Source organism: Haliaeetus albicilla, chromosome Z (assembly GCF_947461875.1).
Source record: "Haliaeetus albicilla chromosome Z, bHalAlb1.1, whole genome shotgun sequence".
Classification (NCBI taxonomy): domain Eukaryota; kingdom Metazoa; phylum Chordata; class Aves; order Accipitriformes; family Accipitridae; genus Haliaeetus; species Haliaeetus albicilla.
This window is the reverse complement of record NC_091516.1, coordinates 215,607-243,559: the sequence shown is the minus strand read 5'-3', so window position 1 is coordinate 243,559 and position 27,953 is coordinate 215,607. Positions and strand designations below refer to the sequence as shown.

General features: G+C 42.1%; 2 protein-coding genes across 4 annotated transcripts; one reads left to right on the top strand and one right to left on the bottom strand.

Annotated features, from left to right (window-relative positions):
* The first annotated feature begins 229 nt into the window (after nt 1–229).
* Nucleotides 230–15,825, top strand: AGXT2 (alanine--glyoxylate aminotransferase 2). The gene is made up of 14 exons (XM_069777335.1): nt 230–328; nt 1,847–1,932; nt 2,357–2,541; nt 2,855–2,978; nt 4,091–4,185; nt 5,312–5,405; nt 6,435–6,528; nt 7,580–7,680; nt 8,797–8,889; nt 9,713–9,845; nt 10,518–10,606; nt 12,126–12,275; nt 12,637–12,735; nt 14,198–15,825. The coding sequence occupies exons 1-14, from the start codon at nt 274–276 to the stop codon at nt 14,312–14,314; spliced, it is 1,515 nt and encodes a 504-aa protein (XP_069633436.1). The 5' UTR covers nt 230–273; the 3' UTR covers nt 14,315–15,825.
* Nucleotides 15,014–27,194, bottom strand: DNAJC21 (DnaJ heat shock protein family (Hsp40) member C21). Of its 3 annotated transcripts, none has more exons than XM_069777332.1 (12): nt 27,004–27,194; nt 26,542–26,635; nt 25,416–25,539; nt 24,363–24,485; nt 22,110–22,414; nt 20,613–20,764; nt 20,165–20,252; nt 19,763–19,921; nt 19,046–19,106; nt 16,946–17,136; nt 16,471–16,537; nt 15,014–15,757 (listed from the first exon to the last, which is right to left on the bottom strand). In XM_069777332.1, the coding sequence occupies exons 1-12, from the start codon at nt 27,098–27,100 to the stop codon at nt 15,596–15,598; spliced, it is 1,623 nt and encodes a 540-aa protein (XP_069633433.1). In that variant the 5' UTR covers nt 27,101–27,194; the 3' UTR covers nt 15,014–15,595. The 3 variants fall into 3 exon arrangements, with proteins under 3 accessions (XP_069633433.1, XP_069633434.1, XP_069633435.1); XM_069777333.1 differs by having other exon boundaries at nt 16,471–16,534; XM_069777334.1 differs by having other exon boundaries at nt 19,064–19,106.
* Nucleotides 27,195–27,953: the final 759 nt, after the last annotated feature.

The following is a 27,953-nucleotide window of genomic DNA, read 5'->3' as shown; positions in this document are numbered from 1 at the left end:
CGAGGTACTCCAGAACATGGTTTAGTGGGCATGGTTGACGGTTGGACTCGATGATCCTGACGGTCCTTTCCAACCTAAATGATGCTATGATTCTGTGACAATGAAGCTGCCGGCCCCACGACACCGACAACCGGCAGCCGCCGCCGCCGCCGGAGCCAACGTCCGCGGCCCGCCAGGCCGCTCCCGCCGGCAGGCGCTGAGGGGCCCCGCGCGGGCGGGGCGAGGGGCGGGGCCGCGCGTCCCCGGCCCGGCGCTGCCCTGGTACGGGCCGAGATGGCGAGGGGAGTCGGGCAGCTGCTGTGGGGTCGTGGCCGCCGGCTCGGCAGCGGTAAGGGACCGGCGCGATAAGGGGAGGCGGCTCGGCTGTGCCGGGGCCGGGCGGAGCGGCAGTCCGAGTTCCCGGCGGGACGGGACAGGCGCCGTTGGCGGGGCGGTCCGTCCGCGGGGCCGTCAGGGGCTGAGATGACTCTTCCCGCGGTGGGGGCCCGCTCCGCCGGGGTCTGCCGGAGCAGCGGTTGTGGACGGAGCCCAAAGCCGCCGCAGGCCTGGGCTGGCCGGGTGGGACGGGGACGGGGGAGGCCTGGCGGGGGGTCGGCGTACCTCCCTGAAAGCCCGCTCTCATGGGGATTTTTGATCGCAGCTCCATGTTTGTACACGGGGGGCGAAGCAGCGCTTTCGATGTAGCTGTGGATCCCCTTGAAAGCGGCCCGAAGGCAGAACTTGTCTAACTTACGGCTTTTAATTAATGTTTTTGAGACTGGACTCTTGTAGGTGATTAATTCATTAGTGCTGTAAGTGGTTGTAAGGGAAGTGGCGGTGTATGTAATACACAGGAAACTTCACTCTTCATTCTTGTGCATTTTAATCTGTTTTAGAAAGTCTTTAAAACCTTAGACATTTAAAAATGGATGCGTAGTTCTCAGCATATGATACTAGGGATGCAGAAAGAGAATGTATTTAAATGGTAGCTTTTTCTGATACCTGCTTAATTACACTTGCACTTAAATGAAAGGTAGGGCAGTGATGATTTTAGGATTTTGGAGAGAGGTCGGAAGATGGCACTGAGAGTTGTCAGGGCCCTGAGCACTCCTTGTCTGCCCTGGGCAGCCTCATCCCGGGCCCTTGCCTGTGCCTGCTGCCCAGGAGCCCTGTTTCAGCCCAGCCCTGAGCCTTCAGACCCTGCCTCAGCTCTGCCATGAGTATAGCCTTGACACCAGTCCAGCCTCTGGCCCCGTCTCCTGGATGGACCTTGGACCTATGTTGTAGCCTTGTCTCCAGCCCTGTCTCTGGCCCCATCTGCTGCTGCTCCTGAGTGGACTCTCTGGGTGGACCCTGGACCTGATTCATCTCTTCCACTTACATGGGGCACTGTCGGTGGACCCTGCTTTGCCCACCTTGTTTAGGTCTGTTGGGACTGTACCCTAGTCCCTGAGGGCACCGCCTGTGCTGCGGTCACCCCGGGCTCCTGGCTCACACCCTTGTAGAGGATTCCTGTTCTTGCTGCTTCCAAACAAGAATTTGTATCAGAAACTGCTGGAGGCAAGGCGATTGGGGTGGGTGTTAAGTCCTTTTCTGTCAAAAGTCCATGTGAAACTGAAAACCAAGTTTAGCCGATAAGAGAGAAGCACTTTTTCCTTTTTTAATCTACATATATTTTGCCTTTACAAAGATGTTACTTAATTATATTTTTCCCCCAAGAAAATTTCTCAGACAAAAAAAAAAACCAAACCAAAAAAACAAAACTTGCGTTGACCATAGCTTGTGTGTTCTTTGAACAAGCTTGTTGAGAAACTCTTTCTGATGTGCACCTTGATAAGTGTTTGATAATTCTCTTACTGTTTTGTAGTTGCCTTTAGGCAGCAGAAATGGAAAAGCTTTGTCTCCACACAAGCAAAAATGCCTCCTTGTGATTTTGTACCTGAAAAATACAAAGTAAGTCATACATACTAGGCTGACTTTAAGAAGGGCTGCATTACTGGATTTGAGCAATAGGCTCATCTGCTATAAATAGTGCTTTAAATATGATTATAAAATTTGCTTTTTGGGCAAAAAACAATTCTGTTACAAGCAGCGTATAATCTATAGATGTATCTGTGTGACAGTTCTATATCTTATGGCTACATTGTTGATTTGAAAAACTTCAAGGAGGAGGTAAGTGCAGAATAGCAGCTTTATTTCAAAAGCTGTTTCAGAGGTTTGTAGAGGTAGAACCCTTTATGTGCCAGAATTTGTTAAAATCTTAGTTCTGTGAACAACCGCTGTAGACAGCTATGTAATCTATGTGATCCACTACAGGTGCATTAGTCTGGATCTTTAGAAAGCATAAATGGATAATGACTTTTTTTATTCCACTCAGTCCTATCCATATGAACGTATGCAGAAGATTCGTGAACAAAATATTTCTCCTTCACTGCGAATGTATTACAAGAAGCCGTTGTTGTTGCATCAAGGACATATGCAGTGGTTGTTTGATTATGAAGGACGAAGATACCTTGATCTATTTGCTGGAATTGTCACTGTCAGTGTTGGTCACTGCCACCCGTAAGTATGTTACTATTTGATTTATGCTATAAAATACAGGAAGAGATACCTATGTTGGCTTTGCTTTTCATTAATCTGTGGCACTGTGAGCCTAAAACCAGAATATGATTCACTGAATTGTCATGTATCACTTACATTAAGGTCAATTTCCACTACACTTTGAAGAATTCATTAATTTTGTCTACTTGTTCATTCATCTGGCAAATGGTGCAGTGTCTGTGTTTTCAGAATTAATAATGGGTAGGTGTGTGCATGTATGAGTGCACATGTGTGTAGAATTGAATCCTGTTGTCTCTTCTTGTGCTACACGCAGAAAGGTAACTGTGGCTACCCAGAAACAGCTTGCTCGCCTGTGGCATACCACTAATATCTACATGCACCCATCAATCCAGGAGTATGCTGAAAAGCTAACTTCTCTTCTTCCAGATCCACTTAAGGTACTTTGCTTCTGACAGGGGGAGGTGAAAGGGGTGTCTGTTTTTTAAGAAATGTTTAATATAAAATATTACATAAATGAGAGCCATAAATGATATCTTTGGAGAGAAAACCTGTATGGGGACTACAGCCTGTCAGATAAGGAGAGTATGATGACCCTGAAGACCTTTTCTTTAGACTCAGATGTGGACAAGCATAATATCCTAAGGTCCTGTTCTGTTTGTTCTCATCCTCCAGTTGTCACTGTGAAGGGGCATTGCCAGCTTAAAAATTATTGAAGGAACTAAGAAGATGTTAACTATTCTTATACATAGCCAGCCTTAATTTGCTTGATCTCATGAAGATTCACGGTGAAAAGTATTGGACAGTACTTTGTGTAGTGAGCTTTACTGACATTTAAATAAACCACATAAATGTCATGTTTCATATGCCCAGAAACAGTAAGAAAAACACTGGGTTTGTTTTCCGGTAAAATAAACTGGTGATAAAATGAAATTGGGCTAGCAGAAGAGTGTGAAGCTGTCGCAATCTTTAAAATGGAAGGAGAGTTAAAAAAATAAAATGTAAACCATCTGCATAGTTTACGAAGTGGAGAATCTCAATCACTTCTGAAAATTAACTTTAAAAGCAGTGACACTAGAATTTGAGCTGTTTTCAAATCTCAGAACTAGTATTCAAGATATCCCCCTCGTTTGCTCCCAATAAGCATACTCTGCTTACCTCTTCTGTTCCGCAGTTGCGTCTGTGTGTGTCACTCCTAGTAACTAACATGCAAGGACACTGTACAGCCCTTTTTACCTGCGTGAAGGTTAGTTCTATTCAGTCAGTTATACTCAGTTTGACCTCGACACTTTCATTTTTCTTTGAATCACTGTTCCATTTTAGGAAAACCCAAAGATCCCAGCTGTTAAAGATTTTTCTGTATTCTCCCTGAGTACGTCAGCTTGTTCTTAGTTCTCATCTATAGTGTAAAGGCAACACTAAGTTTACTGTGGTGAAGTCACCTTGTGGTAGTGATAGGTTATAGCTCATAATGTTACTAAGTGACATGGTCTGATGCTGACCAAGAAGGTGGTGGTTGGGCGCTGTACTGATCCTAAGCATTATCCTTTAGGTGGTTTATCTAACCAACAGCGGGTCAGAAGCCAATGATTTGGCTATGTTCATGGCAAGGCTATATACTCGTAACTTCGACATCATCTCTTTCAGGTAATGGCGATAGATCTTTACAAAACTCATTTGTGTATGTGATCAGTCTCTATATGCCTAAACCAAGAAATGATAGAGAACTCTTTAATCCCAGATCTGCTGAGGAGAACACTATAAAATTATTTTATTTGACAAAGAGAAATTATTTTATTTGAAGATTTGATACAGTATATTCAGAGTAGTTTGCATACAAAACACAACCTGCAATTTTTGCTTTTGTTACTTAGAAAAGGGTCTAGTCTCTGTGTTCAGTGTGTGCTTTGGTGGACCGTCATTCAGGGCCAAAGCAGGCTTCAGCAATTGCTGCTTTCTTCCTTCATTCTACCCCTGCCATGCCCTCGTTTGTGGGGATGCAAAGGGGGAAGAGCAGTGCAGTGAACTGCAGCAGGGAACTGCTCTGGCTGACAGCTAACCTGGCAGAAGGATTTTTTTTTGTTTTGTTTGTTTTGCTGCCTTATTTTTCTGCCAGATCCCTGAACCATAGTTCACTGCACAGGTACACAAACAGCTCTTCTGGCTTAGCGACAAGATGGTGCAGGGGTGAGTGCTGTGTAAGCAGTCCTTTTTACTGTGCCTCCCAAGTGGCTTCAAATATTAGAATAAATGGCCTTGTTATGAAGAGCTGTATATTTCTGTTATTCTGTTCAGCAGAACATTGGGTACCCACCTTGCTTGTATGTTCTCATTAATGAACTTCTGATTTGTGTATAAAACTGGCAGCAAACTACCATGTAGTTTAATGATTGGCAGCATCTGTTGGAGAGAGCAGCAGTTCCCAAGATTTAAAGAAGAGAGATGTTTGCTGTGTAGGGCTCAGGTGCTACAGCAGAACTTTGTGAGGCACTGTCTGAATTGCTGTTGGTTCCAATCATTGTTCTCTTCTCCTTGCAAACATCACCTCACAATTTTTAACATTTGAAATTTAGGAAGCAAATGCAGATGGGCAGTCATGGATCTTCCAAAACCAGAGCAAAAAATGGCAGCAGAAATCTTCTTGTTTTGAGTGTAACAGTGCACACTTTCCCCAATAATTTGTAGCTCAGAAGCATGCCTTATCAGAACTAATTTTGCTACAGTCTTTTCTTGGAAATGAGAGGTGTTCATGTGCTTGCTTTTGTTTGCACAGAGGAGCATACCATGGAGGCAGCCCTTACACGCTGGGATTGACATCTATTGGTCTTTATAAGCATGGTGTCGCCAATGGCTTTGGCTGTTCAACAGTGAGATTTTTATTTATTTTTTTTAAATAATCTGGGTAACGTAACATTTTGTTTGAATATTTCAACAGTTAGCACATTTTCTATCCTCAAAGTGTGTTACGGTCACTAACTAACCTGCAGTGTACCTATTCCTTCTGTGTAAGCACACAAGCCAGAGTCCCCGTTCCTTCTCCATATAGTTACTTATGCTACTTTGGAATCGGGACAGCCATAACACGAGTGGGCATGATTTACAGCTCTTTAGTCATGCTTAGTGCCTGCATGTAAGTCTGTGTAAGGTGCAAAATAATAAAGCTCGGAACCCCTTTTCCCAAGTTTGTTTTGGCAAACCTGTGCAAAGCTGCTTTCAGCTGGTCTGAAGTAGATCTTCCCCAGGAATGAAGAAAAACCCTATGATGTCCCTCCTTTCAGCAAGACAGGAGACATACCTGTTAAGGAGATCCATTGGAGATAAATGGCGATACGTTATCTCCCTGCCCTTGAGCAGATGGGAATGACTTTCTATCTACTAGAAGCTGGCATTGGCTACTCCGATCTGTACTGGTGATAGCTCACCCGCAGCACTGGCTGTAGGAAGGCTCCGTTTACAGCAGCCTCCCAAACTGGGTCAATAAATGAGTTGCCTGTAGTTACTGTACTAGATCTGCCTACCTCCCTGTGTTTTGCAGATTTTTATCATACTTCAGATTATTGAAGTACTACCAGCAGCTCTGAAAATGTTGCTATTAATCTTAGATAACCAAAACTGCTGATTAACTTAAAGAGCAAAACGAAGTAATCAACTGAGTGATTATTGCTGGAATAGTCTAAACTTGTTGGTTCCAAAACTGTCTCTGTTTTACCATTTCTTGAGGGGGAAGTTTGGTGTTATTCCACAAGTGTTGTTCAGACAAGTTGCTTGAATGAGGTATGCCCTTTGACTCTAACAGCCTTTCTTTAGTTTTTGTCATTAGTGATCCCTCAGTATGATCAAAGCATCTCTTAGAAAGGTGTCATCAAATCTGTAGCTATTTCTCTTATGCTTGACAGACAATGTTACCGGATGTTTTTCGTGGTCCATGGGGAGGCAGCCGTTGTAGAGATTCTCCAGTACAAACTGTTCGAAAATGCAGCTGTTCTGAAGGTTGGTCAATGACAAAAAGTATCTGGTTTTTAGATTAGAGAATACTAGACGGCTGTGGAAATAAGTTGTATTTGCCTTCTCAAGAAAGGTAGACCTCTGGTGAGGATTTGCAAAGGCAACTGAAGAAAATATTGCAGAGAACCTCAGGCACTGCTTTCCACTGAGAAAAATTTTGGGCAAGTGACACCTCGTATTCTCAGATTTATTCTTAAAATCCCAGCCTTTGTTTCCAGCATTTGTCATGATCAACTCTGGGAGCTGTGGGACTCAGTTTAGCACATCTGGAAGAATGGAAATGTTCATTGGTGTTTTCTGCTGTTTCTGAAGTTTTGACAGCTCTCAAGCTTTTCTTTTGGAATAATATGAATAGTAAGGACAACCTGAGGCCAGTGATAGGCAAAAAGTCTAATATGGGGCAAAACATTCCATACACAGCACAGTGTGAAAGCTCCGCTACTGCTCTCCTGTTAACAACTATTATAGTAATTTTCTTCCAGTGTTTCAACAGGCACTCTTTGGTATTTTAATTCACATGCATCCATAACAGAATGTTTTCTTTTTAGCTTTGCCCTCCCTAGTGAATGCAAGCATTAGCTATACTAATTGCTCTGTTCTTTATTTCAGTGTAGACTGATACACAGCTGTATTCTCCAGAATCCTCATACCTGCACTAACCTAACAATTCCTTATGTCTTATGCTGATGTTTATTAACTCCTGAGAAAGTGTGTGCTTATTTCTTCTGCTGATGCAGGTGATTCACAAACACTTTTCTCTAACCTACACCTTACTGACTTGTATAATGTGTAATACCTTATTGTCTGGCAGCCTTGCCTTGCTGTTTTGGAACTGGCATTCCTTAGAGTATATATGGTTTACGAGAAAATAAGGGACTCTCTCCTTTAATGTTTAGCCTTTTATTGTGTATTTGAGAGGTGACATTTACCATGCAGTCAGATAATACTTGTTGCTTAGATGTGTAATTTCATATTTTGAAGCTAGTTTTGTGTCATTTTAAGTAAATTCCCTTCAATCTATTTCCCATGTAAACAGGTGTATGTCATGCAAATGACCAGTACATTGAACAGTTCAAAGACACTCTGAATACCTCAGTGCCAAAGACGATAGCTGGATTTATTGCTGAACCAATTCAAGTAGGTAGTTTGCCATTTCTCAATTGTGATGGCACAAATAGTGTGAAACACTCAGATCTGATATTCTTTAGCTACATCCTAAACATAGACTTCTGTAGATTCTTATTATTTATTCTTCTTATTATTTAATGCCTTGAACACCTTAAATATTTGAAAGAATGGATGCACTGTGTTAAAATTTCAGCTTCTGTCACTGATTTCAGTGGAGCTAGAATTTTGCTCATGAAGTTAAATTAAACAGAGAATCATGATTGAATATACACATTTTTTTCTGCATTTAAATAACAAGTATGATGCACGCTATTGTTTAGTTTCTAATACCTTCTTCCAAATTTTCTACTGCTTTTCTCTTCACTATTTCTGTAAACTTTAACTCAATTCCCCTTCCACCTCTTCCCAGCCATGTTGTCCACTATATTTTTAGCAGATTTCCAGCAAGTAGTGGCCACAGGATTCATTCTCTTGGTGCTTCACCCTAGTTTCAGAACTGCTGTGTGTGTGGTTCTTGAATAGGAAGAATGGAGAATATATTCTGGAACAGGAAAGGCAAGAAAAAAATGTGAGAATTATGTCCACAGAGAAGATTGGAGCTCTTCTCTGTTTTTGCTGTCTTCTATGCCTTCACATACTTGAGTCTGAGAAGCCGTTGCCGTCCATGTGTAGAGTGGAATTTCTGATCCAAAGAAAAACTGGCAAGGTGAACAGAAATTGAGGAAACAATGTTTTAAACAAATTAACCAAAGAAGGAATGTGAATTCTCTGGTTAACTTTGTCATCAAACACAGTTTCTGGGTTTCTCAGTGTGTAGGTTTTCAAGATACTTGTTTTGGCAGTTTATCTTTAATCAACTCTGTCTTGCAGCAATCCAGTTTACAGCATGGCCTCACAAACGTTTATACCAGCACAACTAATGGAACAGCAAACCGCCCTGTGGAATGGGAATGAGTGACCTGAGCAGGAACTTTTTGAAGCAGTTTCACTGCTGAAGCCAGAAACTTGAGACAACAGTCTTGCTATTACCTGAGGGCTGCTGGTATTTTTTTCTTGTTGTAGGATAGTCACACAGTGGAATTCCTGTTTCCTTGTGTGAAGACGTTGTCTTTTTTGTCTTGACAGGGTGTTAACGGCGCTGTTCAGTACCCAAGAAGTTTCTTAAAGGAAGCTTATCAGCTAGTACGGGAGAGAGGGGGCATTTGTATTTCAGATGAAGTGAGTTCTTTTTGGACATAAGAGCTCTAGAGTTTGGGGTACCTCTGAAAGTCATCTTAAAAGAATCCAAGTGAAGGCAAACTGGAAGCCTGGAAATAATCTAAGAAGTGCAATGCTATACACTTCATAGCTTAAGCTTAACACAGCACATCTCTCCAAGCATAGGAGCCTCCCAGTTTTTTACTGCCTTTATTCTGCTATGTGGTATTCAGATTTTAGACACAGGTAATGTTAGTAGCAGACTTCAATCCCTACCTTTTGGGAGCAGTAAATTTACAGAAATAGGCAGCTAATAAATGCCAGCTGTGATGTGAAGTTTGTCACAATAACACTTCCTCCTAGGAGTGTTGTTGGCATACATAAACTCGAGAAGGAAGTTGATGGCTGTACCTCTGCAAATACCTTTTATAAATAGAATTTGCTTAGCTAAAGCTATTTTGAAACAGTAGCAAACACTTCAAAGTGGTGGTGATATGTACCTCAAGCATTACAGTAGTAGAAATCAGCAATCATGGGGTTGCTTGAAATGTGATAAGCAACTGCATTTCTTCTCCATTATGAAATGGAAGCTGCAGCTTATTTGTGCATCTCACCATGCCTAAGACACGGTGACATGGTATCTCTTTCATATGTGAAAGAAAAACCCAATTACAATAAACAGAATTTTGTGCAAAGCCATCTGAATAAGGATCCTAATAGAACTCAACTCCAGGTATAGTTGCAGTTTAATGGAAATCATTAACAACCGAAAGACAAGAAAAAGAAACCATATTGTAAAATGTGAGAAAGTGATGGGGATTTCTCTGAATTTTTCTTTTGAAAGGTACAGACAGGATTTGGACGGACTGGCAGCCATTTCTGGGGATTTCAAACACATGATGTAGTCCCTGACATTGTTACTTTGGCAAAAGGAATTGGTAATGGCTTTCCAATGGCAGCTGTTGTTACAACAAAAGGTATAAGTGTTCTGTTTTGCTAAGATTTAAAATAGAGCAATTACAAAATATACTATACAATAATCACTTACTGGAGAGATGTGTGTTCAAATAGCTGAGCTTTATTAATAATCTTTGTCTCAATCTATCTTTTGAGAAATGAATTGGATTCTCATTACTCATTTTACCAAGCGCTGTGCTATACCAGTGCAAAGCTTTATTTGAATGGTGTTAGTTGTGTAACTGAAGTGGGGATGACCTTGCAAGTATTGGTATAGCTGGTAATAGATCCTGGAAATCCTAACGGAATTCACTGTTTTACTAACCAAAGTACTGCAAGTATATAAGGCAGCATGCTAGCCAGCTACTTGATTCATACAAATGACTGGCTGAATCTAGTGAAGAAAATCCGTAGGTGTCAGTTTAAGGGGACAACTGATAGCATATGTTAGAAATGTGACTTCTTTTTAAAAAAGTCTGGTTTTAGCATCTGCTAGACACTATAGTTTTGAGAGATAAGTCATATTTTGCACAGACTACTTGCAGGAAAAAATAAAATCTTCCTATTGCGTTGTATCCAGTAGAATCAGGGTTGAAGCACAGCAAACTTAACAGTTAAGTTAAAGCAGGTAAGTACTGTTACCAAACATAAGGCAACTGTAAGAGTAATCAATGTTGTTCTTTTTCTCTTAGAGATTGCAAGTTCCTTGGCTCAAAACCTTCACTTTAATACATTTGGAGGAAGCCCTTTGGCCTGTGTAGTTGGAGCTGCAGTTCTTGATGTAGGGAGAACATTATATATATTTATATATTCCACAGTTTTTCTTGTAGCAAAAGATGAAAAATGTTTACATTTATTCTTAGTATAAAGTTACAGGTGGGCTATTTTTTAAATAACTATAAAATGCACAAACTTATGCATGTATTATGCATACATGGCCAATGTCCTGTATGTGTAGGAAAAATTCCTGTTTCATTCCATTGCAAAATTTTCATTCCTCTAGTAAGAATAGGAGTCCTCTAATTATGTTTTCAGAATCATGTTTTTGTGTCTTCCTTACGTTCTTTACTGTGTTAATAAAAATGTAGGAAAGCACTTTCTCAAAAGCCCCTTTCATAGGACTATGCAAATCCTTAGCTAAACCAAATTTATTCTCTGTCACAAATGCTTAACAAATTTTTTTTAACTCCACAGCTTTTCCCTTATGCCTAAAAAGCCTCAACAACCAGATAGTTAAAAATATGGAAGGTCAGAATTCCTTTTGGAAAAAAAAAGCCTCATGAAAAAGACAATCAAGAAATTTCCAATATATTTCACTTACTATCCAGCAGAAAATCAGTCAGTGGGCAGTAGGTCGCTATTTAATTTGTCTTGATCATGTACAAACCATTTGTCCTTAAATCTCACTGCATTACAGCAGACACTGTTTCTGTTCATGTTACTTTCCTGAGTGTTTGGGGGGGGTTAAGCTATTTTATAAGATGGTTGATCATATAAATAAAAAGATTTTTAAAAAAACAGTTTACAAATAAGAAAGTCCGAACCCATGTTTTGGGTTTTTTTTGGCTCTGAAGTAACTTGGAGCCTGGATCTGAAATAAATCCAAGGAGATTGTCAGAGTCTGAAAGAATAAAATGGAGTTGAAAGAAAAGGGGAAAAAAAAAAAAGAAAAGAAAAAATGAGAAACAGCCACTTCAACTTCTGTAATTGTATTTTTTTGTTTTTTATATGAGTTTTTTTAATGCATATATTAAGTTCATAAAATGGGTTGTGCATGTCAGTACTCATAGGTGACTGCCTGTCAGAACTTTGATTAAGGAGAGTGGAGTAAGGAACAAAAAAAAGATTGTGATTAAACAGCATGGTATTGGTGTATCTAAAACACTCAAGTTGTTCCCTAAAAAGCTGCCTAGTAGACATAGGTATGCCATGTCAAATTACATTCTTCTCATGATACTGACAAAGAATTAAAATATTTCTGGTTAGATTTTGAAAATAATGCTGCTGGTCAGGTGTTTTTCAGTTCTGACTACATGTGACCATGAATTACTGGATTATGTTTATGGAATAATAAGTAAAATGTGAAAAATGCCACAGCAACATCAAAATATTATGTTCAGTTGTACTCTGATGCCACTAGAGGGTTGTAAAAGAACAAAAATGTAAGAACTGTAGTAGTGAAGGAACATAGTCTGCAAGGAAGTGAGATAAACATAGTGTGTCATCAAGCTAAATGGGGATTGACTGACTGTATTGGAAGCTTTGCCTGCAATACTGTCACAGTACATCATTTTAACCAGGCTATTGAAGAAGATGGTCTACAAAAAAATAGTGAGGATGTGGGAACATATATGCTACTGGAGTTGGCTAAACTACGGGATAAATTTGAGGTTGTTGGAGATGTCCGTGGCAAGGGACTTATGATTGGAGTAGAAATGGTGACAGATAAGGTTAGTGATTTACTTTTTTTCCTTTCAATTTACAGTGCCACTGAAAGTTTTATCACATCTTATTTCAGTTGAAATAATAGGATGATTTCCTATTTAAAAAAAGCTAGTGAAGTGAGAAAACATTGCTCGGGCCAAAACCGAGCCAGAATGTTCCAGCTTTTCAGATATTTCACAAGCTTTGAGTAAGCAGTGACTTGTGTACCTTAATTGCATAAACTGGTCTTAGAAAGCAGATAAATTACACAGCTAATGTTTTCAGCCAGAGATGGGAGTGGGCTTTATTGGACAGACTGGAATATATATTTTTTTCATAGGACTAATTTAGAGTATCTAAGTGAAGTTTAATGTTTGCTTTCCTTAGGATAGTCGCCACCCTCTTCCAGCTGAAGAAATCAATCAGATCTGGGAGGACTGTAAAGACATGGGGGTTCTAATTGGCAGAGGAGGACTCTACAGTCAGGTACTGAACCTCTGGTTATGCATAAAGCTTATTTTCTGTCCTCATGAACTATATCCTGTTTCCCTCAAGCTAAATTAAGTTCAGTTTAGTAAATAAACAAACCAGAAAACATATACTCTTAGGAACTCTCTCTGTTTAATTTTGCTTATTTTATAAATTGGGCAGGAGCTATCTGATTCTTTTCAAGTATGCTGAGCAAGCTCTAAGCTTGGAGTTTTCCTTTAGAGGGACAACTTCCCCTAGAAAAGCAATGTACTATAGTCTATGTAAATTACAAGAAATCAGCAATATTCAGGCCTGCTAAGTCTTTGCTAAAGTTCAGGTTATCACCTGACCTGTTGGTACAGAACAAGTTTGGTTTTGCTAGTTCTTTCAGTCTGGAGAGCTGGTAACATTCTACCTGTATGGTAATAAAAAAAACCCAGATTGTTGCTAACAGCATGTTCAGCAATGCAGCACAAAAGTGAGAATTGCATGTGAATGGGCATCAGCCCACAGCAATTGAAGATGCACCATGCTGTACCCAGGGCTCTGCATCACCAGCTTCTTACAGCATGTGAGTTAATAGCAGAGAGCTGCCTCTCGGCTGGTCAGGTCGGTGAAGCCCTCTGACATAGTGGAAGCAGCTTCTGTACGCGATAAACACAGGATGGCTAAAATAAATGGGGCATAGCATCTGTCACCTCATCGGTTCTTTCACAAGTCACAGACCAGAAACCCAGGTAACAGGCTGCACCTCAGAGCGTAGTTAAAATCTGATTCTGTCTCATGAGAGTGCTGTTTATCTGTGAGTGTTAGCTTCACATGGGGCTGCAGGTGGGAAAGACCATTATTCCACTCTCACTGCATGAAGTCCTGTGATACGATGACAGAAAAATTTAAACTGAAACTTGACAAGTTAAATTGTGCATGTACCCCTTCCTGATCAACACACATTCAAGCTATAGTACCCTAACTGAAAGTTAGTATTTGGTGATTCTTTCATAATGCATTCTCTTAGAAGCCTTAAAAAAAGCCTACAATGTAACAGCAAATCAGCTGACACAATGCAAGAGGCTGCCACTCTTAATAGATACTAATTTTCCCTGTGGCAGAGCTGCCAGAAAGGAAAATACACCTATGTCTGTTCTTTCTTAGTACAAACCCATCAAAAGTTTTATACTAGTTCTGTCTGGAATAACAGAGCTGCAGACCTGACCTACTCTGATCAGGTCTCTTTTGGAGGCAGTTGCTTTGTCACAAGAGTGGAGTGGTGGGTTGGATCCTGTCAAGTCCAAAATTGCCCCACTTCAGAGTATGTTTATCAGGAGCCTCAGTCCCTGCTCTGCTGTTCTGCTATAATAGTATTTTTCACACTTTTTGTTAGATTTTTTTGAGCAGAAGGTGAGTGCTGATCTAGATGGGCTGCTAGAAACTGTATTCTTCCCATACAAGTTTAATGATTTTTTTTTTTTCTCCTCAGACATTTAGAATTAAACCTCCTATGTGCATTACTAAAAAGGATGTCGACTTTGCTGTGGAAGTATTTTATACTGCTTTACAGAGACACATGGAGAAAGCAGCTGCAAAACAGACTTGATTTGTTCCCTTACATGAGACGCACACAGAACCCCTGATACTTACCACCTAGACCTGGTACTACTCTACACTGGATAAGAAAATCGTAGTCTGAAGAAGAATTAGTTGTTCAGTATCATAAGAGTGGTCTGACAGATCCAGTGTTTAATAAAGAATACACTGTAACCTGTTTTGTAAACATACAGTTCAGTTCTACAGTGGTGGTGTGTATTCTATATATATTCTACACACAGCTATTCTAGCATTAGCATAAAAACCCCCGATCGGATTAACTGGGTATCAGATGAAGAGGCAGACGTATATTAATTTTTCATCTATGAAAGTCATATCAAAATTGGTAATTTTTAGAAAGAGGGAGAGGAAAATAATAAAGTTGTTTTGGGGAAGTACACTGGGTGTTGTAGCATCCATAGTGCCCTTGGGGGTAGTACCAGCACCACACTGGCATGCCTCCTGCTGCCCTGGCCGTGTTGCTTTGTATGACAGCATTTACTGCCACATCTTAAATATGTTTTGACAGAAGCGCCACATGCTCCCCAATGGCTGAGCGTTGGTGTGTGGTGTTACAGAGGTGGCTGGGACCAGTGCAGGGTAGTCCCCAACTGCCTTCCGCAGCGGTCACCACTGCTGCTGCCCCCAACCCCCCTACCAAAACCTTGCTATTTATACGAAATACATACAAGCATTTGTAAAACACACAAATGATAGAAGTATTTATTTAAATAAAAGAATTTAAAATCAAAAAGTAACACTGCAGACTTCAGTCTGTGAGATTTCACTTACATAGGCATAATAAATCTCTGGGTGAGAACCACTCTGAGCAGAACATAACTGGAGGTTTCAAATAGAGGTAAAACTGTCTATCCCTATTAAAAGGACACTGTAATTAGGGCATGAAAAAGAAAAGTTTGCATAAAGTTGAAAAGTTTCTAATGACAGTAATTATTTAGCATGGGGCTCTAATCTAGTCATCTTCCTTTCCAAAATATGCTTTTCTTCTCCTCCTGCTGCTTTTAAGATTGCAAAGCACACTCATTAGTGATATAGTAAAGATGCAAAGTATGGCTAGTACGTCAAATCCAGTTATTAAAAGCTGATAAAACCAAAAGAAAGCACACATTCCTTCACAAGATAATACTCCTTTTGCTGCATCTTTCTTTTTTTTTCCAAAATTAGGACTTCCCTCCTCTGTTTTAACTCTGAACACAGGCCATGTGCACCTTCCAGTTTTGGGAGAGTTTTCATGTACTATTCTAAAGACTGTTACTCTAACAAAGCTCTATTAGTGTTTACGTTTCTCTTTTTTGTTTCTGGTGTTTACAGCTCCAGTTACAGGTGGTACTTGGGTTGCTTTTGCATGTCCCATGGTTTTGAGGTGTTCAAACAGTTTATTTCGGGATGGAAATGTACATTTGCAGGTTGTACACTGGATGGGAACTTCATTCTGCAATGAGGAAAAAAACCAAAATGCTTCACAATGATATGTAATATGCAATAAATGTAATACACCAATTTGTTTTAGGCAGTTTCTCTTAGTGAAATGTGAATAAGCTGTTTGTTTCTATCACAGATACTCCATTACTGAGGAACATATATATATATATTAAAAAAAAATAAATCACAAGTATAACTTCTTGAAATTTCAAGAGTACTAAGTAAAACCAAGAACAAGAATAGAAGCCTTGCAAATCTAATTCAAGATGAAGAATACTTTTGATTTCACCTGACTATACACACAACACTTTAGGCTCTGAGCTTTAGTGAATTTATTATGTCTTAGCTGTAGTTACTACAAGATTTTGCTCTTTCTGGGAAGCATCAATATTGGGAAACATGCAGATGGTACTGCCTGTCACCTGCCTGATGACAACAGCTCTGTCTTCAGTTGTTTAATTTGTTTGGTTTGAACTGCCTTGGATACAGAGCTTTAGCAACTCTCTTAAACTGAAATTTAGTTGTGCTCTTCTCTGCAAGGACAAAAGCTGCTGTTCCAGTCTCCCAGCTTCTAATAAAATCATAGGGATAGAAATACCTGTATTATTAGAAAATAAGAAAAAAACTGAAACAGAATCTGTGGACTGGAAGTGACCAAACAACCAACCTTGTTTGTAGTATTATGACCACCAGCTTTTAAATAGTGTAAGTAATTTGACATACCGTTGTTGGGTGCTCTGAAGCAGACTTTTTTGCATCCTTGGCTTTTTTCCCTTTAGGCTTAGTACTGCTGATAAACAAAGAGAAACCAAGATCAGTGCATTTAACATTCAACATTTAAGAGTGTCTGATGGTTTTCAGTCATCAATGTCTCCACTGCTTTCCCCTGTTCTTCCTTCAAACAATACAATGCAAGAGCTTCCAGCAAAAAAATAAAGCAATTGAATTTATATGATCAATTGTTGAGATCAAGATTCAGCTAGATGGTGAATCAGCTACTGGGAAGTCATGTGGCGGGGATCTGCAGTGAAACACCATTTCCAAAGTAGATCCTAACAGTCCTTGCTTAGTATCCTATTCACTCAACTCTGATTTAGTGGAGTAGCCCCCAGATCACATTGGCGAGTAAATCTAGACTTGTCTGACAGTATCAAACATGACACAGAATGACACAGTGCAATATTGCAAGGCAGCACACCTTGTCAGTTCAGTTTCTGCTTCCTTCACTTGGCTGACATCCTCTGTCGTGCTTGTGTCCCCTGACACAGCACATCTTTGGCCATCGTTTACTACCTCCTCTGCTGAGCCACTCTGCTTGTCCGCTCTGGGCACCTCCTCTTGTTCAACTGTTCCTTCATCAGCACTTTTATCAGAAGAGTCCTTGTCAGTCTGTCCAAACAGAAGACATGCAAGTTAACTACTTTAAGTTCATTAGTGATTATGTTTATAGTATTATACTTATTTATCTCAAACACAGGTGGGTGGGGAGAACAGAAAACCATGGACCACCTTAATTTTACTGTTTGTTTTTCATGAAATTTTAACAGGTAAAACCTTAGTTCTCCTGTTTTGAAAGATGAGGCCACCTGTGATAAAGGGAAGAAACACCAATAAAACAGCCTCTGAAACTATAGAAGAGGAGAATGAAGGTAGCTTTTAATTATATGCAGGGCTCATTCTCTTCTGGCTACCATTTCACATTATAAAACAGTGGCTTTCCTTGTAACTTTGCAAAATGTTATTGAGACTAAAGTTTTCTGTGCCAGACACCTGCATTAGGAGACAAGTCAAAGTAACTGAGCTGACTGAAGCTAGATAAACACACTGTATTTTCCCTCCCCAACAGAAACACTGGCAGCCTTTTCCACATACCAGAAAACAAGAGTAGACTCAACACATGCACTCAGTCCAAAGATCAACCCCTGAACATGCCTGAAGCAACACAGCTCAGCTCCCAAAAGCAGGGTAACGAATTTGACCTAACACTGCAATAATGCAACTCTATCACCTCTAGTATCTTTTGCAGAGTCTCAGCTACCTGAAAAAACTTGGCTAATCTATCTACTTTCAGGAGAAGAAAACAAAAACCATAGTAATTCCCTGCACTTTGTAAAGCTTGGTAGAGGATGGAGGTTATGTTCCCAGAAAAATCTGTCTGTGGAAGATTCCAGCTCATGCTACGCAAGAGTGGCACCTACTGTCTGGGCTGCAGGAGACCTTGTGAACAAGCTGATGGAAGAGAGACGCAGTGCCTATATGCAATCTGTACAGTGAAAACAAGACCTTCTGATTTCAAACTGAGAAGGCAAGAGTTGAACAGGAGCCTGATGGCCTGCATGGAAACAAGAATACTGACTTGGACTGTGGAATACCAGCCAAAGTGAAGCAAGAAAAATTCAGTTGCTTGCAAGTCTCAGGGAAGTTTCTTGAGGATGAGAGATAATGATGGTGTGGGAGAGGGCAGACAAGGTGAACATACGATAGGAGACTAGAGGGGTTAGGTTGGGAGAAGACAGAAGACCATCTTGGGAAAGGGTGGAAGAGGCAGGGCCTGGTACTGAAAGCTCACTGGGAGAAGGCTAGGATTGAGGTAGTAAGTAGAGAAGAAGTAAGACTTGAAAAGGATCAAGGCTGAGGAAGGCAGGCAGAAAAGTTTGCTCACTGTGGCACTGCTGCCACTCAAGCCTGAAACAGCTTGCAGTTCTTGAATTTCACCTGCTGCTGTAAGCACAGATCTGTCATATCATGCACAGACTCAGATCCTAGAGTACAACAGGTTGGTGTTACTCATGTTTACAATTCAAGTGAAAGGTGGAATGGATGTGTTTCCAACAACTACAGTGTCATTAGGATGCCAATAATGTGTTAGGGGTTTTTTTTTCCCTAAATTAGAGATTAACAAACAATACGTTGTACCAACTCTAGCAACCAAAGCAGAAAACGACCAAACAATTGAGCTGCTAATGTTAACGCTATTGGTGGTCCTTCTGATCAATTCCTTGCACTTTGCCTATCTGCCTGTTTCCATCTGTCTTCCTTACACTTCAGACTGTAGCCTCTTTAGAACCAGCACCACATTTATTAGGATCTGCACAAACAGAACAAAGTGAGGTCTATGAGATTGTTATCATAAAATATGATCAAAGTGTAATAAAAATTATTTTGCAGTCAAAGAAGAACTAAAACTATCTGAAAACAGTCTTCAAGTTCTGTAGAATTTCAGTCTCTCTTATTTTTCAGGACAAAAAAAAGTTAAGTTAGGAGATAACAAAACTGGACTGTAAAGTTCCCAGAATACCATGGTATGACTACATGCCATCATCCTTGTTTTCTGTTTCTTCCTCTGCTTCTTCGAGAGTCTGTAAAGATAAGAATTTAAAATTACCTCTTTTTGAGGAAAAAATGAATGAGTACAATTTCTAAAAAGGTACCAAGTTCTATTCTTGCTTATCCTCTTAACATAATAGGGAGACAGTAGCCACAAACAGAAAACTACTCATGCCTGAAATGAAAACAACAGTTCTCCTAAACTACTCATTGCATTTAGTAAAACATTTATTCTGCTCAGACTGAACTTGAAGATACTAGTGAGAGAGCTGGTATTATGCTTTGGCCATTCAAAAAATGAAGTTGTGCAATTTACTTCACCAATTCTGATTTTTAAGCACACTCATTTTCTAAGCGTGCCAGCATCCAACTGACAAAAAGTACCAAAAAAAGTACTGAATGAATAACACTGGCCCTGTGCAAGTTCCCCTGTTTGAAAAGTAACAATCACTTTTCCTTAACATGTAACTTTAAGAAGCAGAGAAAATATGAAACTATTATCCTACAACATTTGAATCCAGTCACACTAATGTATGCATTTTACTAGAACTCTGATGCTAAGCAATATTTTAAATGGCATAATACTGTGAGTTCCAACACAACTGTAAATCACCAGAAGCTCCCTCTGACGGCCTCCAAGACTTGCTAAATCATTAGTCCTGATAAAATTAAAGCCAATTTAAAGTACTTCTGCTTGGGCATGTCTTCTCCTTCTTTCTTCTCTTTGGTATGTATTTCATTTGCATCATCCAAAGACACAGGAAATTTCCCTTCTTCTTCTTCCAGTTGCTGTCGTAACAGTGCTACCATCTCTCGATGCTTCTTTGATTTTTCATGATTTTTCATGCTGTGAAGAACAGCAGATCATTACTGCAGGTAGCTCTGAGCAAACATTGTTATATTTACAGATAAATTAATAACAGGCCCATTATCCATCACTACTAAGTATGGAAAATTCTGCCCTGACAATGTCTCTACTGCAAAGACAACACTGACCATTATGTGGAGTTAAAACATTTTTAAAATGCATTTTTAAAAAAGTTAAAACCCAACACCCCCAACCCCCAAATCCCCAACCACAAGCACTTACGCTTTCTCAGTTTTCAAAAATTTCTCACAAGCAGGGCAGTACAGATCACCATCAAACTCAGCTTCTTCAGTCTCGTCATTCTGTTTGTCTGAAGAGATCAGTAGGGACCAGAGAGACAAAGTCAGATGAGTGATTTTTCAGTAAGCTGCTCTTAAAGCCCCAGCAAATAGTCACATTGACACTCAACTTCCTTAGTATTATTGACAGGCAGTCATCAAGATCGTCTCACCAAATCATACATTAGCCTAAATCAACAGCTGTAGCTTGACGTCTTCTCATGCTCAATGGAAAACCCCAAAGAGGGCCAGACTCTAGCCTGGCTGGCACACCTCAGCTGGAGGCATGGAGTTGCACTACCGTCAGAACTGTGAATTCGTGGCTTTAAGTGCAGTGAGCCAATACACGGGCTGTAACGACTCAATATAGATCACCCTCCCACATCCCATACCTTTGATGCCTTTTGTCTCCTGTTGTTGTAATTCATCTTCAGCATCTGATCCATCTCCAAATTCCTTTTCATATTGTGCCTCAATCTCTTGCAACTCTTTCTCCATATCCGACAGAGTCATCCAGCTCTGTTCCTTGTACTGTTCAGTAAGCCTTTAAGTAGAATAATACAGTAACTTCTACGCTGCATCCATGAAATAGGAATTACAGAAGCAGTATTATTTAAAGGATAACTTGGTCTTCTCTGGTATTTTAGGAGAAAAGTCCTGAACATATTATGATGGAGCAAACAATTGTCTGTAGGGCCTGGAAATCTGAGCAGTTAATTTGTGATGTCAATGGGCACATCTATGCTGCAAGTAAAGAGGCATTAACATAGGTGGGTCCTGCTTGAATTTCAGGCAGGAAATGCTATGCAGCATGGCCAATGTCAAGCTGACAGCAGTAAAGTAGCTCAATCCTCAAAGCAGTACAGCTGCTTTTACCTGCTGCAAGATCCAAACGCACGAACAGTACAGGACCACTAAAGCCACAAGCACATTACTCCTGGACTCTGCGCTATGGGAACGTACCAGCTCAGTTTTCCAAATCTAAGTGTGGCCCAGGCTATCAATCAGTGCACCACAATACAGCTGAATTTTGCTCTAGCTGGATCCTGGACTCAGAATTACCAAGCCATTTGGTGGTAAATGCATAATTCTGCTTCATTCTCCCTTTTGGAAAAAACATACATACATACATATATATATATACACACACACACACAAATATATATATATAAAAAAATAAAAATAAATTGTACATAATCTATTCCATATATATTTTAATTATTATTATATTATTTTAATCAATACACAATTATTTTGCAAGTGCACTCTTACTAGAATTTAAGCTCCTTCCTCCCATATGCAGGCAAAAACCTCTTCTAATTAGAAGAATAAATTGTGTTTATACTTGGGAGAGAGGGTCTTCCTTCTACTTAATTTTGGGAAAAATAAAAGCATCCAAAAAATGCATTTAGTCCAATGAAAGGGTCCTTTCTGAAGAGTTAAAAGGAAAAGCAAAACTATTTTCATTTTTCCCACTTTCTTTTTAGTGCGTACAGTTCCAAGGCAGATGAAGCTAATCTAAGAACATGTTGTCCTAGCCCTGTTCTCCCTCATTCCAAAACACAAATTCTTTTTTCTTCAAAGGAACAATGATAACTATTAAATCTTACCTCCCCAGTTAAGTAAAAGCACACTGGATTCTGTGCTACTACAGCCAGTTACCTGCAGCACACAGATAACTGTTCCCTGGTTATCTTAGATCGCTACATGTCAGTACAATGCAGAGACACTCAAGTTTTAAAAAACTCCGGCTTGAGACCAAAACTAATACATAAAACTTTCAAGGATGTTTAAAAAAGCAAGTGGAGCTACTATTAGAATCTAACTCTATATGGTATCCTCACAGATAGTTTCTCCAAGTTTAAAGTATTTGTTCCACATTTACATACTTGGCTTGTCTGAGCTTTTGCTGCCTCCGAAATTCCTCTGCTTTCTTAGTTTTTTCTGCATTTTGTTGTTCTACAAGTTTTCTGTGAGCCTGTAGTCTTTTATCCCTTTTACGAACAAAGGCTACTAGCTGACGGACCACTTCATTCCTCTCTTTCCTTGCTTTATCTCTCGTTTTCTTGTTCTCTTTTTCCATAGCTCGTTTCTCCCAGCGGTTTGAAGCTTGTCGTGTGTCATATTCTTCTTTCCAAGCAAAGTTTTTCTGAGTACAGAAACTCTGCCAATATGCATAGAAAGGGTGGACTACCTGTAAGAAAAAAAAAAATTAAACAAGTCACTTGTTTGCGAGGGGACAAAAAACCATACCAAATAATTCAGGACTTTTGTAGCAGTTTTGTGTCTTCTATACAGGCCACAGTTTTCCCTCAGAGTATAAATAAATCACATAAAGGTTTAGAGAAACCCTTCATCAGCTGTATGAGCTAAGACTTTCTTCCTCCTCAGCAGCTACCTGAAATCCAAGCACATCTCTGTCATTCTCCAGAAGACTGTACAGCAGCTCTTGCTGAACTCCCAGGTGGATTTTGCTTTGCCTACTACTTATACTTGGAGCCTATCACTTTTGTTTCTGCACCTAAATGATCCACAAGTCTTCTCTTCCCCTGAAGTCTTGTGAAGTCACAGACTTAAAAATGTATTCCCTGCCTGCCTGGCATTGATCAAGCTGCCTCTCAAGCTTCTTGTGAATTAACTCAGTATACTGAGCCACAGACCACTCACATCACAGATTTTGAAGCCTCTGTAGAGTTTTCGTAGCTCCCTTCTAAAACTCTTTTCCCTTTTCCCACGACACTCCCACGGCAGCGCTGGAATCCTGACAGTGTAATCTCTTTGTCTTAATATAAGATAACAGGGATAATTACTTTCCCATTTAACTGAGGCTATTTCCCATAAACTACCCCTATGAATCCCTCAAAAAAAAAATAAATTTTTTTTTAAAAACCAAACACAAAACAAGCATTCTGCTTCCAGAGCAGTGTGAACAGGGCAGATGTCAAAGCATGCTGGTGCTAGAATCCCAGCCATTTTTGCAGTTATTAATTGACAACATAAAAGCTATTTTGTGTCTATAATCATGGCTATCCCAGGGTCTGAGACCAAGCAGTTTCCAAAAGATGTTTCAAGCTAACTCCATTAAAAGACAGACTTCAGCAGTTTCAGAGACCCTACATATTCTCTCCCTGGGAAAGATTTCCATTTGTTAAGCCATCCTGTAATTTTACCTGATATTTAAACACCCATTCTGACACTTCTTAGTTTGATTTGTAACTTTGTTTCCAGCTCCAGCCAAGTTTTGTACCATTGAAGTTACTAATTTTTAAGGTACATATCAATTTAAATTTCATAAATAATTAATCATACAGTACAATTTACTGAAAGTGACAGGGAGAAGTAGCAGACTGGGAGCAACATTTGAGTACACTGATACTGTGCAGTTATTCAATGGGGAAACTGCTATTACTTTACTATTTAATTTCAACACAGGAATACTGGCAACCTTAAAAAAAAAATTCTAAGTCTGATAGAACACAACAAATAGTTGGCAAACCAGATGACAGGAATCCAAGTGTCCTCCACACATTTTCTTTTCTTGCTTCCCAAAGGAAACCATGCAATGTTTTGGAAATTAAATCTTACTACAGAATAATTGTAGAAGACAAGAGTATCACGTTGCAGGTCAACCACCACATCTCCCATTTTCTAAAGGCTGTGTTAGGCAGTAAGTGCTAAACAGTTTTCCTTAATGAGGCAGGACACTATGTGTTATTTAAAAAAACCAAAAAACTCTCAATGTCCCTTTCTGTAGCGTAAGTTGCATTAAAACAGTGGTAAACTGTTCTCATCAGGAAGCAAAGAAAATATTTGTTCTTTTGTTTTATAGGCCTTGCACTACACTTAAGTTTCATTGGCATAATTGATGGTTAGCACTGTGAAGCGTTTGTCTCACAACTTACCCTAAAAGCCTGGCTAATAATATAATACAACAGGAAATACCAATTTTAATTCACTTAAATATTATGAATCAGAACACAAGCGCTTCCTTTATAGTAATGTTCTACAGTAGCAGAAAAGACAGCAGATGTGGTTTTGCATTCACCTCAGAGATCAGCCGGAGCCTTTCCTTTGATTTCAGTGTGGGACAAAGTAATGACTTAACTGTGTTACTTTCAGTTCAGATTTACACTTGGTCTTACCGTATCATAGTCACTTTGGGAATGTCCAAACATAGGGAATTCTGCAGCATCTTCCTGGGTCATATATTCCATCTCTTCTTTTGCAATCTTCTCAAAAACTTGTCGAAAGACTGTGAAGAATCCCTGAAATAAAAACAAAGCAAAACAACCTGACATATTTTGCACGGCTCAATAATAGATGTACAAATGTTCGGCTACAGCAGTGTATTTTAGAGAAATATTACAATTCTGCAACAGCAACTCAAAACCAGGGTAAAGGCCTTGTAAGCACTTGTTCTCGACAGCAAGACCCTTCTGTTTAACAAAGTTCCCATTCTCTCACACTCCTTTTATTTCAATCTCCTTCGTGTAACCTCTGTCCCTCTCACACATCAAGCACCTGTATTCAGATCTAAGCCAAAAAAAAAGTTTCAGCATGCTGGAGATGTTGATAAGTTTCGGGTTACACAGGATCAGGTTTTGAGAAAGTTCCAAATACAAAATTCACTATTGAGTACCCTATCTCTTTTTAAATTAAGATGTTACTAACTCACTCCTAGTATAGTAACACAAAGACAAATGAGGATTTTCTCTGGCAGAGGTTTTTCTAAGCACCTGGAGCTTTTTAAGTTGTGATTAGCATCTTAAAATCCAACAGGGAATTCAATTATAGGAAGCACAGTTTCCTGAAGGACTGTTGCTATATTGCTTGGGTTTTTGTTTTGTTTTTTTTTAGTTTGAAGCATTCTGGCTTGTTAAAGGTATTTCTGAATAAACAGATGGTATTGCAAAGCACTGGAATGCTTCACTATATAACGTAAATAAATAATATACACAGGCTCTGTAGCTGTATGGTATAGTTGGAAATCATGACTAAGTAATTGTTGGACAATAAATAAGCAGGAGTGGAAGCTTCCCTAAGCATCCAGCATAAGTTTTGTCTTAGAAAGATTTGTGTAAGCATTATTACTACCTACGCTCAACAATTCCACACATAGCTTTTCAACACGAAAAGAATGCCAACACTTTTCATGAAATTTAAATGGATTCATTAAAGGTGAGTTCATTCATTACCTTTTCATCATCTCCATATCCCGAGTAACAGCTAACAGTGAAGTACTGCAGCAGATCTAACGTATCATCTTTACATTCTCCATCAAGTCCTCCTTTCAGCAGAGCCTCCCTGTGACTATCATACCTAGCAAAAATTCACGGTATCAGTGATGTAGAGACACAGAACATCCCCCAGCGCTGGTAAGCTACCACAGTACACGTATCACCTCAGTGTATACCTTAGCCTAGTGTCTGGAATTTGTGTCTCACAAGCAAAGTCTTCAGAGAGGGAAAAAAAAAGACGGGCTCAGTAAATCTTCCCGCCGGACCTTCAGTTTACTCCCTATTACTTTATCTGCAATATCTATAGCAGCAACTTCTTAAGGGGCAGCCAGCAAACACATTTCAGCAAGGCACTTCAATAAGCTTTCGGAAACGGGTAGGACATCATTTCACTCATCCGATGTTCACACGCACAAAAAAAAACCCAGGAGAAGCACCTAGGAACTTAAAAACGGTACGTCCCTCTCAAGGAGGACAAACTTAGTGCAGGTGGTTTTGGCTGCATAACCCGGTGGATGCCTCGGCCCATTTGAAAAACAGGCTACGCAGAACATTCAACGTAGCAGTTCGGGAGAGGTGTGTATTTCGAATCCGGACTGTTCCGGACGCCACCTTACAGGCTCTGTGCCCGTCACCACGGCTCGCCCTCTGCCACAACCAGCAGCGCACCGAAGCCCCGCCGGCACCCCGTGCGCCGCTGGCCCTTCCTTCCCCGCGGAGCCGCGGCGGGGCCGCGGCCGCAGGGAATACCCACGCGAACGGCCGCGCCGCCTCCCGCCCCGGGGCGGAAGGAAGGCACAGAGGCCGACACCGCCGTGTCCCCCGAGCCTCCCCCCCGCTCCGCGCCCAGCCCACCACCGCCACCCCCGGGACAGGGCGCGGCGGCCGCGGGCGCCCGGCTGCGCCTCCCCGGGGCGGCCGCACGGCTCCCAAGCCCCCCACAGCCCGGGGCGGAGCGGCCGCTGCCGCCGCAGAGGCCCGTGCCGACTGGCGGCGAGGCCCAGCCAGAAGCCAATTCTACGTCCCGGCTGAGGCAGCACTCGTGAAGTCTGTTCCAGGCCGCCAGCAGGTAAAGACCGCTCACCAGGCTCTTTCCTGCGGGTCGCTGAGAACGTCGTACGCCGCCTGGATTAACTTGAACTGCTCCGCCGCCTCCTCCGCGTTCTCCGGGTTTTTATCTGGAGGGCGAGTTCGTGGAACCGTGAACCACCCGGGGCGCGACGGCAGCACCCCCCCACGCCGCCCTCCGAGACCCCCGGCGAGGCGCAGCAAGCGCCCAGCGCTGCCGCGGCGCTGAGCGGGCGCTGCCTCCGGCCCCGCTGCCCTCTCCCCGCCGCCGCACCCGCCCACCCGCCCGCGACGGAGCCGGAGCGGCTCAGCCCGCGCGGCACCGGCGGAGCGCCGCCCGCGGGGAGAAGCGGCTTCTCCCCCTGCAGCCCGGGGCGGGCGGGGGGGACGACGACCAAGCCAGGCGGAGGCAGGCCGGGCTCCCTCCTCCGGCCTGCGGCCGGGCCGGGCCCGCGGAGACCGAGCGTCGCGATCCTACCTGGGTGCCAGCGCAGCGCCAGCCGACGGTACGCCCGCTTCAGCTCCTCCTCGGCGGCGTCGCGTTTCACCCCCAGCACCTCGTAGTAACACCTCATGGCGACGGTTCCCGCGTGGGGAGAAGTGCCGGCCGGCCGGCCGGCGCTACGAAGGTAGCGGGCGGAGGCGGGACCGGCGGAGGCGGGGTCGGCGGCGGTACAGCCATCCGGAGACCGGGCCGCCGCCGAGACCGCCTCCCGCCGGGAGGAGCTGGGCGGGCGGCGCGGCGGGGCGGGCCCCGCGGGCTGCAGGCCGCGGCGGGGCGGGGGCAGGGCCGCGGCGGAGGATGGCGGAGCGCTGCCTCCCTCCTCCCCACGCAGCCCTGCGGGCTCTGCCCGAGCGGAGCTGCAGGGGAAGGCACGGGGAGGCCGCTGTCCCCGACCCTGCCGCCGGGTTTGGTCTTACCGGCGCCCGAGGTCAAATAACCCCAATGCCTCGAGCTAGGATTTCTGTGAAAGCTCGGCAGCTGGGAGGTGCAGCCGAGGCGGCTCCCGCCTCTCAGGTTATCAGTCTTAACTTTGGGGGGGGGGGGGATTGACGCCTGTGCTCCTCAGAGATCTCAGGTCTGGCCCAAGCCACCTTTTCCTCTAGGCGAGATGTGCTGTCGGTTGGCGCTGCCTGAACTGAGCTTTGGATTAGACGGCGAGGCCCGGGGGTTGGGGTTGATGGCAAGTTGAGTTGACTCAACAGCGTGCCCCAGCCCCCGCAAGGGCCCGCCGTGTCCCGGGGTGCATCAAGCCCAGCACGGCTGGCTGTTCGAGGGAGGTGGTTGTCCCACTCTACACCGCACTGGCGCGGCCCCACCTCGAGCCCCGTGTGCCGTTTTGGGCGCCTCAGTGTAAGAAGGACATCAAACCGTTCGAGTGTGCCCAGAGGAGGGCAACCAAGGTGGTGGAAGGCCTCGAGGGCAAG